Here is a 13,127-nt window from a genome sequence, read left to right on the forward strand (position 1 = left end):
AAACTTCCAGATCCAGGGGGAGTTACCAGAGACCTGCCCCTGTGAGCCATCCAGCCTGACCTGCAGTAAAACCTGGCCCAGATTCAGATTCACAAGCTAACCATGAGTCATAACATAAATTTGCCTACACTAACATTAGCAGCACACTAGAGGGTGCTACACAGAGGCAATCCATCCCACATCTACACAAGAATCCCAGGGCTTTTCAGTGATGGACAGTACACCCTGTGTGCTCATTGACTAAGGAGGCTGTGGGAGTTGGAGCAGCCCACCTCCTGCTGCCTCCTCAGCCAATGGGTAGCCAAAATCCTCTTAGGTCCCTCCCTCTTAATTTTGCCCGGGATTTCCAGAGTCCCAGACCTGCCAGCTAGCTTTCTGTGCTGACAGGCTGGGATAACATGTATACGGGGCGATCACTTAGTGGCAACCTGTATGTACATGGATATAAAGTGTAGCGCCTAAAATATTGTTCAAACCAAAATAGTGAATAAACTTAAAATGACACAATCAATGTAATAGCTAAATTGAAACAAGTGCAGGTAGTCCCAATACAGGTACATATAGTATTGTAGCATAGACCATGTAACAAATACATAGGCAATATGGATGTAGTGCCACCACTCCAGTGATCTTGAATTGTGCCATACAATGTCCAAGTGGTAAAACCACCACCATCGAGTGAATTGCCTACTCACCGGAACAAATGGCTGCAACAAATGAGCCTTTAATACATAAATGGAAATCCCTCTGGAGGTATCGCAGCATGCAACTCCCGCACACATCTCATACCGGAGTCCAACTCTCCATTCCAATTGGCAGTTATTTTCTAAAGCTGTAAGATCCAAATGTAAGTTCCGTGCCGCATGGCATCCTAGAGGCCAGCTGTCCTCCAAACCCCCAGAAATCTAATTTTCTGCCTGTGTCATGGATGTAGTGGTGGCACTACAACTCTATTGTCTATTTGTTACATGGTCTATGCTACAGCACTATATGTACCTATATTGGGACTACCTGCCAGTGGTGTATTTAGGTTTTGTGCTACCCTAGGCCTGACAAAACTCGTGCACGCCCTAACTTAAATATGACCCACCCCTTCCTGTCAAGGCCACACCCCTTCCTTTTTAAGATCTGCCCTGTCATCTTCAGGTGGACGCCGCGGGAAGAGGACAGAGAGGGATGCCGCGGGAAGAGGACAGAAGGACACCGCAAGAGGAGGACAGAGAGGGATGTGGCATCTTTTCATTTGGGGGTAAGGGGAATTGTGCTGGGTGCTTTGGGAGGGAGGATCAGACCCCCCCCCACTATAAGGTGACCAGATTTTAGCTATGACTAAGCACTGTTGAAAGTGTGAAACGCGTCAGTTTTTATCCTGTACCCTGCTGTGGTTTGTACTTTTGTTATTTTGCACAATAAAGGCGTTTTTATTGGAGTGCGGCTGTCCAGACCTTCCCTCTTCTAAGTGACCAGATTTTTAAAATGTTTAAAATATTTCTGGTGGAGGCCTGGGCCTAGGGCAAAACACAGCATTGCTACCTGCACTTATGAATGTAGCTTTTTTTTAATTTAGATATCACATTGATTGTGTCATTTTAAGTTTCTAGGTGATTAACTTCATATTTATTTCATGAATTTTGCATTCTGTTCACTATTTTGGTTTTAAAAATATTTTGGGCGCTGCACTTTATATCCATACGATATTCAGGTTTGCTATACTACCTTTTGTGTTAGCTGCCTTTGATACTATTTATTCAACACAGCACAGAACCCCAGCACCCCCCTAGATCCGGCTGACCTGAATCGAAACCCACAGCAATTACCCAGACTCACTTAAAGCGGAGTTCCACCCAAAAGTGGAAGCCCCGCTTATCTGTTCCCCCCCTCCAGTGCCACATTTGGCATATTTTGGGGGGGGGGGGAGCAGGTAACTGTTTTTGACGGGTACCCATCCCCACTTATGTCAGACCTCGCCGCAGCGAGGTCCATCAGAAGTTTGGCCCCCCTCCTCCTTCCCCCACTGCCTGGCCAGTTAGAGAGCGCAGCACGCTTTGCGCATGCACAGTAGAAAAATGCATTCTTTCTAGCTGTAGAATCCACCAATTGGGACATGAAGTCAGGGCCGGTGCTACCACTAGGCAAACTAGGCGGCTGCCTAGGGCGCCTGACCACTGGTTAACCTGCTCTCTGCGCTATGTATGTTTTCAGTGCTGTATTATAAATACTTCTGTAATAAATGTTATAACCTCTAGTGGATGCTGCTGGGATAAAGTGCGCACATCTAGGGGGATGCAGGGGATGCCTCTGCTATATGTTATTCAGGCAGCCGCTCTGTAGTGTCATTATAGAGGCACAGCACTGGAGGACATGTCCTGATGGAACAGAAGCAAACATCCCCTGTGAGCTTCTATGATCAGTGCTCTGTACTGCAGCCGCATGCTTCCTCTAGCGCCAGATCCTGTCATAAAGGCAAAGTGAGGTTTCGTCTGGGGTGTCAAAAATCCTTTCACCAGCCCTGCATGACGTTGTCCTGTAAGACATTCATGAAATGAAGGGCCTTTAATGAGTAAACTGTCCTCTCTGCCCAGTCGATATTGCGATACTTAAAGTCCCCCATTATGATGACATTTCCTTTCCTCGCTGCCATTTCTAACTGTGATAGAAGGTCCCGTTCCTCCTCCTCCTTCAGGTTGGGGGGGCCTACAACATACCCCCACTTTGCAGGGCCTATCCTGGGTGCACTGTGAGCTGGGGCAGAGGGAGAGCGCCCAGGGCCAGCCCTACCATGGGTCCCGCTGGGCCCATTGGGCTGCCTCGGAGGGGAAGGGGGGGCGAGCGACGCTGGATTACAAAGAGTGAGGATCTCCCGCTTTCCAGGCAGCAGCTGTCATACGAAGTCCCGCCTCCTGGACCAGCTCCTATAATAGAGAGCACACTGGTGACATCTATCATAGAAGCCGGTCCAGGAGGCGGGACTTCGTATGACAGTAGCCACACCGGGTAAGCAGGAGATCTCCACTCTGTGTAATCCAGCGGCTCTTTTCTCTCTCTAATCCCCATGCACTGAACAGACTGCATTGATGGGGACTGGTGAGGCTGCATTGATGGGCACTGGTGAGGCTACACTGATGGGTACTGATGAGGCTGCTTTGGATGGGCACTGGTGATGATGAGCTGATTTGGTGGTTCAATAGGCCACTTGACTGGACTTGCCCCCCAGGCCTAAGGCTGCCAGTCCTCCACTGATCACAGTACATGTTGGCATTCATTGTTCCCTCAATGATCTGTAGCTCCCCAGTGCTGGAAGCTCTCATGCAGCCCCAGACCATGACACTCCCACCACCATGCTTGACTGTAGACAAGACACACTTGTCTTTGTCCTCCTCACCTGGTTGCCCCCACACACGATTGTCACCATCTGAACTAAATAAGTTTATCTTGGTCTCATCAGACCACAGGACGTTGTTCCAGTAATCCATGTCCTTAGTCTGCTTGTCTTCAGCAAACTGTTTGCGGACTTTCTTGTGCATCATCTTTAGAAGAGGCTTCCTTCTGGGATGACAGCCATACAGACCAATTTGATGCAGTGTGCGGCGTATGGTCTGAGCACTGACAGGCTGACCCCCCCACCCCTACAACCTCTGCAGCAATGCTGGCAGCACTCATAGGTCTATTTCCCAAAGACAACCTCTGGATATGACGCTGAGCACGTGACCTCAACTTCTTTGGTGGACCATGGGGAGGCCTGTTCTGAGTGGAACCTGTCCTGTTATACCGCTGTATGGTCTTGGCCACCGTGCTGCAGATCAGTTTCAGGGTCTTGGCAATCTTCTTATAGCCTAGGCCATCTTTATGTAGAGCAACAATTCTTGTTTTCAGATCCTCAGAGAGTTCTTTGCCATGAGGTGCCATGTTGTACTTCCAGTGACCAGTATGAGAGAGTGAGAGCGATAACACCAAATTTAACACACCTGCTCCCCATTCACACCTGAGACCTTGTAACACTGAGTCAGTTTTGTATTATTGTTAGTTTGGTCTGGGTGTGTGTGTGCATGTACTGTATGTTTGCATATATGTGTATGATTGTGTAGTTAGATAATTGGTAATTAGCATATTATATTTGAATTATTAATTATTGTATGACTTTATAGTGGTGGGACATTGATTTGTTTATTACTTATAACTACTTGGTGCCCATGCTATAGCCGAACGATGGCAACGGCGTGGGCCTAAAATGCCGGGAGGGTGTACATAGACGTTCTCCTGTCCTAGTGCTGCCCGTGTGTGTCCTCAGGATTTGGCTGATCCAGTAGTGGCGCTGATGGGTTTTTTTTGGGGGGGAGGCGGCAAACAACCACTTCCCCCCTGGTCGGCTGGCAGCACCCCCCACACTATCAGTCGGCCGGTCGGGTCAACCGCAAACCCCCCTCCATCCCCATCAGGCGGTCACCCAGCCCGGCACTTACCCCATCTAGAATGGGTAACACTCCTATGGGCAGTGGCTTCAATCGCGTCCCCTCCTCCTCTGCATCACAGCGGCTTCCGTCGCGCGTCTCCTCCCTCCTCCTAGGCATCCAATAGGATCACATGTCCTTTCAGCCAATCAGGTGACGGGTCTCAAGACCCGCTTCCTGATTGGCCGGGAGGAGGATCAGTGTGACAATAGCGAAAATTAATTTGCTATTGTCACACAACTGGGTGGGCTCAGGGCGCAGTGCTCTGCACCCCGAGCCCACCCTTTTTTTGAAGCCAATTAGAGCCCTAGACTCTAATCACATGCTTCCGAAAAAATAAAACCCCACATTGAAATCCATGCGCTCCGCATTATAGATTAGAGGGCTGGATGCATGGATAAGGGGGGCAGCGCCCATGCGCCCCTAATGGATGGGCCACCACTGGTCTGATCACTGATCGGGGTAAAGGGTCAATCATAGTGGACCCTTTACTACGTGATCAGCTGTCAGCATGAAGAAAAGAAGAAAGATGTTAACTGGCTTCTGTTAGAGGGACATCGTTCCCCTTAGTGCCCACCAGTGCCACCCATCAGTGCCCATCACTGCCTGTCACTTATCAGGGCTGCCTATCAGTGAAGAATAAAAATTACCTGTATGCAAAATTTTATAACAAAATATTGTTTTTGTTTTTTTTTTAATTCAACATTTTGGTCTTTTTTTTTTGTTTGTTTAGCAAAAATAAAAAAATAAAAACCCCAGAGGTGATTAAATACAACCAAAAGAAATGTGTTACATGACCGCATAATTTCTTCGGTCATTTTTTAAGGCAGACCTGATAGGACCCTCCATTCTCCTTTATGGATGTGTCCGTTTACACCTGCCTACCTCCAGTCCAAAAATGGGAAGGCGTCCGCCCCGCCTCTGTCTGGCCGGATTGGAGGGCAGTCAGATGTAAACGGACAGCATAGGCGGAGCAGACTCAGACCTAACAGTCGCCCGCTCCACTCAGACAGATATCCTGCCGAGAAAACCTGGATCAGACCCGTGTGAAGAGTGCAGCTAAGCAGCCACTCTCTGCTCCTTAACTGATGAGTCCCTGTGTGCTTGTTTCCTCTGGAATGATTTATCAGTGTTTTATGGCTGCTGTAGACAAGTGATGATGCCACACTCTGACAATATTATATTCTAATCAGCAGGGCCACCATCAGGGGGGTACCCCCGGTAACCCTATAGGGGGCCCGGGGCACACAGGGGGGCTCGGACAGCAGGGAGGATCGGTGGGTGCAATTGCAGACCGATGCCCTGTGTATCTCTCCCTGCAGCAGCTGAAAGCCGGTTTCTCCCCCTCTCCTTCCTGCCGGCTTTCAGCTGCTGCAGGGGGTGACAGACATGGCTGGATCTAGGTGGCTATGCCCCCCCAGACTTCAGTTGTGTCCCCCCAAGGCCAGCCCAGCCTTGTTGTTCCTGAGTGGCCACTGAGCTCTGTCAAGGAACGTCCCACACTCCGCTTGAGTGCTTCTGTCAGTATACCGCTTCCTAAGTTCTGGAACATGAGTCCAATGGATCTGGCTATAGGAACCCCCAAGAACTAGACAACACCAGTCTTGGAGTACATCAGGACTAACTCTTTATTTGAGATCGCACACAAATATATTCAGCAGGATGACTAAAACCTAACCTAATTAACATGAGCTAATTATCTAATCCTCTATCCAGCCTAGGTGACTAAGAGACAAGACCTTTTAGAGCAGACTTGTGGTCACCGAGCTTCACACAGTAGTATTCTCACAATAGCAGGAGCTAATTACAATTAACAATACAAACAGTGATCTCCCCCCTCCTCAGCCTAGTCATCAACAAACTATATTAGAACTAGACTGTCCCATTTTAAACAATCCAAGACATACCTTCCAAGTCACCATTTCCCATATGGCATACACAGGGTCCCCAGAGTCTGTGTGTCTTGGGGGACATGGACCTGAATCTAAAGTAATACCACCTCAAGGGTCCCCAGGCATACAGCTCACAAAGAGCACCGTTCCCCCAAATGCCAGGGCCCATAATCGGTAGGCAAGAGGCTGGCATTCAGTCCCCTCCAAAAGCCTCTGTCCTGGCTAGGTCTGTCACAAGCTCCTTTCCGGGAGGATGGGGACAGCAGCCTGGAGCAGTGGAAGGAGAAGAGGCAGAGAGGAGAGAGCCGGAGGAGGTGCGCTGTGTTGTGCTCTCCCCTCCTGTCCAGAAAACTGCTCATACAGAACATGGGACAGGATCGCTCTTAGATCACATCGGACTGTACACACACACACAGTTTGATTACTGCCCCCCTTTCCTCCAAGGCGGCTCATCTCCCGACAGCAGGAAATGTGGGTAGGGGGCGGTAATCATACTGTGTGTGTGTGTACAGTCCGATGTGATCTGAGAGCGATCCTGTCTCATGTGCTGCATGGACGAGCGATGTTCTGGACAGGAGGGGCGAGCACAACACAGCGCACCTCCACCTGGCATTGCAGCGGCTTCCCCTGTAAGTTGGGGGTGGGGAAGGTTTCAAACTTACAGGCAAATTGTACACAGAGGGGGAAATAGTAGTTTGTGCTTTCGATGTTTGTGGAGGAGGGGGGGATGGGAAGTTATCTGTGCTGGGAAATGTAGTGGGGATTTGGGGGGGATTAAGAGATATTTGCTAGGAGGAATGGGGGTGATTTGTGCTGGGAGGGGGGTTTGGGAGATTTGAGCCAGGAGAGGGTATTGAGGGGGGGGGATTTGTGCTTGGAGGGGAGAATGGGGGGAATGTTTGTGCTAGGAGGAGGGTATTTGTACTGGGAGGGGGATTAGAGGGGTGCTTTGAGCTGGGAGGGGGGTTTGGGAGATTTAAGCCAGGAGGGGGGATCGGGGAATGTTTGTGCTATGAGGAGGGTATTTGTGTTGGGAGGGCTAAATGAAGGGAGGGATTTGTGCTGGGAGGGCGGATTGAAGGGGGGATTTGTGCTGGGGGGGTGTATTTGTGCTAGGAGGGGGGTTTCGGAGATTTTAGGCAGGAGGGGGGGATTGGGGGAATGTTTGTGTTAGGAGGAGGGTATTTGTACTGAGAGGGGGATTAGAGGGGTGGTTTGTGCTGGGAGGGGGGGGGGGGTTGGGATATTTAAGCCAGGAGGGGGGATCAGGGAATCTTTGTGCTATGAGGAGGGTATTTGTGCTGGGAGGGCGGATTGAAGGGGGGGATTTGTGTTGGGAGGGCGGATTCAAGTGGGGGATTTGTACTGGGTTGGAAGATTTAGGAAGAAAGAGGATGTGTTCTAGATGGGCGATTTTTATTTAGGGGGGGGGGGGGTGAGGGAGATTTCTGCTAGGAGGGGGAATTTGGGTGGGATTTGAGCTTGGAGGCAGATTTTGTCATCTTCACCCTGGGATCAATAGCCACATTTGAAAAAAAACAAAACCAACACAGATTATTCACCTCTGTACAGGACACAGAGCCCATGTGAGCTTTATTTATTACACAATACAGATTTATCTTTTGCATTTATCAGGAACTTTGTAAGTTATGTTTGTGTCCTCTAATGATGATTTTCATGTATTTTTAGTAAAACTATTGATATTTTTGCGGGGGGGGGGGGGCCTGACAGGTAGGCTGTACAGGACCCCAAGATGTCTAACAGTCCTGCTAATAAGACCAAATGACACCAAAACAGATATTTTCAGGAGTCTCTGTCCTGGAGATTTGTGTGATCCCCGGACACAGTCATAGATCATCACTGGAAGATGATGTGATATTCGGGGTAGGCCTGGATGTCATTAAATATCAAAAACATTGAAGGATTCTGGACGTCATCCGTCACGCTGTCATACAGGTTGGTGGGGTTGGCTGTATTTTTGGCTGGAGGTGTTTCCATCCCTTGGTGTCCAGCACAGTAGAGTCCGGTGAGAACCCGGGCCAGGTACATGTGTCTCTGTCCATCTACATCAGGTTTGGGGAATGTGTTATTTGCATCTACTGCGAAGTAAGTTCTATTTCCATGAGCAGCCGCTGTTCAAAAAAGAAAGAAAAGTCAAACATTAATATCACTTAAAAGGGAGAATTCCAGAGAAGAGGTGCAGCAGGACAGAAGGTGCGAGTGGAGACTGGAATCCCACCGTGTTAGACAGCATTAAAAATTCAGAATGTTCCATTTTCATGTAGAACATTGGTGGGGAAGAATTGGAAACAATAGATTTCAGTCTGGTATAGTGTCGGTCCTGTGTTGGGAAATGCAGCTCTATGGACTTGGTGTGAATGGGCCTTAGGTTACACCTCACAACACACAGGACATGATAAGGAGGTCTTACTGTACTACACTCGGTGTTAACTCCCGGTATTAGAGAGATAATAAAGCCCAGCTCAGTTATGGATGGAGTGTGGGGATAGTAATAGCCTCTGTCTGGTTTTTAATACCTGATAGGGTAACAAGGTTGTGAGGTCCCGCACTCTTTTATAGGTAGGAATACCAGTTGGGTGTGGGAAACCTTACTGGATCCAGGCAGTACTCAAGTGGCCAAAGGCTAATTTATTGGGGTAGAGTCTTTATAAAGAAAAATAAGAGAGAGCCACAAGATTTTTGATAGTCCAGATGGAGTTTTATTTTCTAATGAACTCTTATGCCGCGTACACACAATCGGAATTTCGGCCCGTAAAAGACCGATGAGAGTTTTTGGTCGGAAAATGCGACCGTGTGTACGCTCCATCGGACTTTTGCTGGCCGAATTCCAGCCAGCAAAAGACTGAGAGCATATTCTCAATTTTTCGGTCGGGAAAAGTTCCTATCCGAAAATGCGATCGTCTGTGGCAATTCCGACGCGCAAAATTCCTACACATGCTCGGAAACAATTCGACGCGTGCTCGGAAGCATTGAATTTCATTTTCTCAACTCGTCGTAGTGTTGTATGTCACTGCGTTCTTGGCGGTCGTAAGTCCAGCGAACTTTTGGCGTGACCGTGTGTATGCAAGGCAAGCTTGAGTGGAATTCCGTCAGAAAAGCCGTCATATCTTTTTCCAACAAGAAGTCCGATCGTGTGTACGCAGCATAACATGTTTTGGGGGTTTAAAGAACCCCTTTATCAAGGCTTTAGACTTTTAGCTGAAGTGAATCTGAATCCAAAACAAAATTAATAAAATATAAATATGCTCCAATCACTGATAACAGGATTTTATCTTGGAGCCAGATTCCCTTTAGCTAAAAGTATAAAGTCTTGATAAAGTGGGTCTTTACACTGCTAAAATGAGTTTGAGTTTTCTTAAAACTCTACAACTCATAAACTCTATCTGGACTATTAGAGGTCTCATGGTGCTCTTTTCTCCTTCCCTAATTCAAAGGTTTTTATTACTGTCTGCACCACTGCAGATTTCCCACCATACCCTCATTTGGTGAAAACCTATGTGTCTGAGGAGTGATAGGGTGTCTTGGGTATCATGCTTGGAAGTGAGACAGAATCCCCCCAACAGGGACTCAGATAAAGACAAAACCTGGTGGAGATATATGTTATGGAATGCATATGGAAGAGTCAGCTATGGTGCCCAGCATGAAGTCATCTACAGAGTTACCTATGTCTAAAAAAAAAAAAGACAACTCCACTGAGTTCAACCAATAGACAAAAATAAATAAATGAAGATCCTGCATCCTCAGAACCTGCAGAAGATCCACAGAAAGGTCTTATACAGCTTAATCCAATTTGCTGCAACAGGGAAAATCCTTTCCGATCCCCTGAGGCTCTCTGCAACTCCCTGGATCATCAGTCTACCATCTTATTTCTTATTGATATTAACAGCCACTAGGGATGGGCCGAACGGACCCCTGTTGGGATTCGGACCAGAACTTCCGAATGTAGTGATCTAATATATTAACATGTATATTGGGTGTATAGATAATGAATAAGTACTCTTCCGCAGCAACCCAATTCTTCCAGAGAGATGCACTTTATTGACTTCCAACACAGAACAAAGTCCAAAGTCCACAGATGACAAAGAAATCCGACAGAGGAGATATAATTCAAAGTCCCATATCTTAGGTCCGAGTGTGCATACACAGACAAGCCTCTCCCAAAACCTATAGACTGAATGCCGTGTTATATTCACCAGGCATTGAATAGCTGAGCAATTTGATTGGCCTTTCAATTCAGGACTTTAGTCTTTCAAACAGACAACAACCCCCAGCCGTGAACAGCTGTAGTCATAAACCACCCCAATTTGCACTCCCGCATATCAACATTAACAAGTCCCCTTTAGATATATGTAATTAGATTAGATTAACATACCACCTGAATACCCTTTGAAATGTTCAAATAGACTAACAGCCCATACCTCACACCCCTAGGTAGACTTGCATGAGATTAGCACATCAAAGGATCTTCAACTGTTATCTTAAAATTGAGTTGGCTTGGACAATTTCTGCTCAACCCATACTCCAATACAATATTATACATTGGCCAATATTATACATTATAAATTGGCCAACATATTACAACATATACCCCCACTTGGGTCGGTTCTATCTACTAGAACTGACCCATAAATCAAACAACAAAAAATATCATTATGATTTAAGGTACTGGATGCTTTACAATGGCTCATATAAAATATGAAGTTGAAACTGGTTACATCTCTCTTCGCCAGCCTCTAAAATATCCCCATGAAACAGTTATTAGATAATATAACTTTTAGACCATGACTGGAAAAGGATTTGGTAAACGTCAGTGGCCCATACAGAGGTTAGGCCTTATTATATCACATCAAGATCTTGAATATTGCGCAAAGACGAGCTGATGTCACAGTCCATTCTTCGGTCTGACTTCATCACATCTCTCACCATCTCACTGAAAGTAAACTTGGTATGCTCTGGGAACTCCAATCCACAAGTCCAGGATTCTCTCATCTCCAGGCTCAAGCTTTTCATTTTTAAAGATGCTTTTACGCAAACACTCTACTTTCATCTTTATAGTAAGAAGAACTATCAATGTACCAGCACTCACTTTCAAGGTCAAAAGGTTTGGATATGGCAGTAAAAACTGTGCTTCAAACTATTTTCTTGCACTTGACATTCATGAGTCCATCTTGCAAGCATTTTACAATTCACATCTGCTTCTTTCCATTTCCACAATTTGAACAAAGATGACCGGGTTGTGTACCTGTCAAGTACCAGAATTTGTTGATTGCCAGCCACAATTTGCTTTTGTAATTTGCTGTAGGCCGACCCCTCATTGCCTTCAATAGAGCAGTTACTTGGATCATTCAGTCCACAATTACACTTGAATGGTATACCAACATATACATATACCCCCACACGATGGTTCAGATAGAATCAACTTGACATCAGTGTTTATCAGATCTTCTATCCAGACAAAGCGGCAGTGGAAATTCTTGCTAGTATCTTCACCATGAAAGGTAGAAAGAATTTTTTCATCCATATATGTCATAGCCTTTAGCATATTATAAACAACTGAATCAACAAAGTTTCAAATCATGACTAGAGTGATGAATTTCACTCACCCCTCTTATAAATTTAGAAAAACCACCCAACATACTAAAATTTATGCTATGCCAAGCCATTGTGCAGCATCTCACCTTAGATGTCAAATATATTGATCAATACGCATTATGTAATATGTACAGTTGTCATGAAAATTATTTTAGGTTTAAATGCTTCTCTTTGGTTTTAAGATAAAGTTCAAGAAATAAAACATAAAGAAAATAAAAAAATGAAAAGCAAAATATATCAGGAAAAGGAAGAAAAATTAAAAATTAGGGCGTTGAAGAAAAAAGAAAAAAAAAAAGGTCCATTGCTTGATGAATTTCGAGAGAGTCCATGAATGCTTTATAATTCCTTGTTGTCTTTTCAGCATTTCTCCCATAATTCTCCCTCACCAGCCAGCAATTTCAGACTGCTATTCACCGTCATTTAAATGTCAATATCTGAAAGACAAAAAAACTCTCCAACAAAACTCATTAGCGAGGTCCTTAAACATTGTTTGAAGTTAAAACAAAACACTATTTACATGTTTACAGTTTGGAGCTAATTCACCCCCACTGCTAGAGAAGTGTCATCTGCATTCAAAAACAGATCTGGAGAATATACATCTTGTACATTCATGACACCCTGTACCCCCTTCAACTGCTGTAATAATTTATCACGTTCCCCTCTCATCTTGTCATACTCAATTTTCAGCTGGTCATATTTCTGTTTTAACTGAGAAAACGGTATCCAAGTCTTGGACCTTTTCTTATTATTATTTTGGTCAGCTCTGTTTTTCATATTAATATCACCTATGTTTGACCCGGAGTGTCCTCTCTGGGTGTTATCATAGGATATTATCTTCTGATCTTTATGCTCAGTATTTGTCCTAAACAATGTGGCTAAATCAATTTTGACAGCCTGCTCATTTGACTTTCTCCATAAATGGTCTGCTCTCAACAATATGTCTTTTAAATCATGAGGATTTGGGGTAACTAATAAAATATTTTGTTTGATATCTTCATGCAATGCATCTAGAAACATACTCATATGTATCAAGCCACCACGCTCAAATGCAAGATTATTACCGACCAATAATTCCATAATAGTTGCTATCCTGTGTGACAATTCATAGGGAGATTCATTTTGCATTTGTTGGATCTTCCCATGAATAGTAACATCAGAACGTACACCATACAAA

At 45.5% G+C, this 13,127-nt stretch overlaps 1 protein-coding gene across 1 annotated transcript in view; it reads right to left on the reverse strand.

Moving 5' to 3' along the window:
* Nucleotides 1-7,769: 7,769 nt before the first annotated feature.
* The window catches only part of LOC141147310 (protein mono-ADP-ribosyltransferase PARP14-like), a 61,326-nt gene continuing 55,968 nt past the window's right edge, over nucleotides 7,770-13,127 (reverse strand). Inside the window, exon 11 of the mRNA XM_073634522.1 lies at nucleotides 7,770-8,472. Within this exon, the coding sequence (XP_073490623.1) occupies nucleotides 8,198-8,472 (275 nt within the window). The 3' untranslated portion in view covers nucleotides 7,770-8,197. The remainder of the gene's footprint in view (nucleotides 8,473-13,127) is intronic.

This window comes from Aquarana catesbeiana, linkage group LG06 (genome assembly GCF_042186555.1).
Source record: "Aquarana catesbeiana isolate 2022-GZ linkage group LG06, ASM4218655v1, whole genome shotgun sequence".
Lineage (NCBI taxonomy): Eukaryota > Metazoa > Chordata > Amphibia > Anura > Ranidae > Aquarana > Aquarana catesbeiana.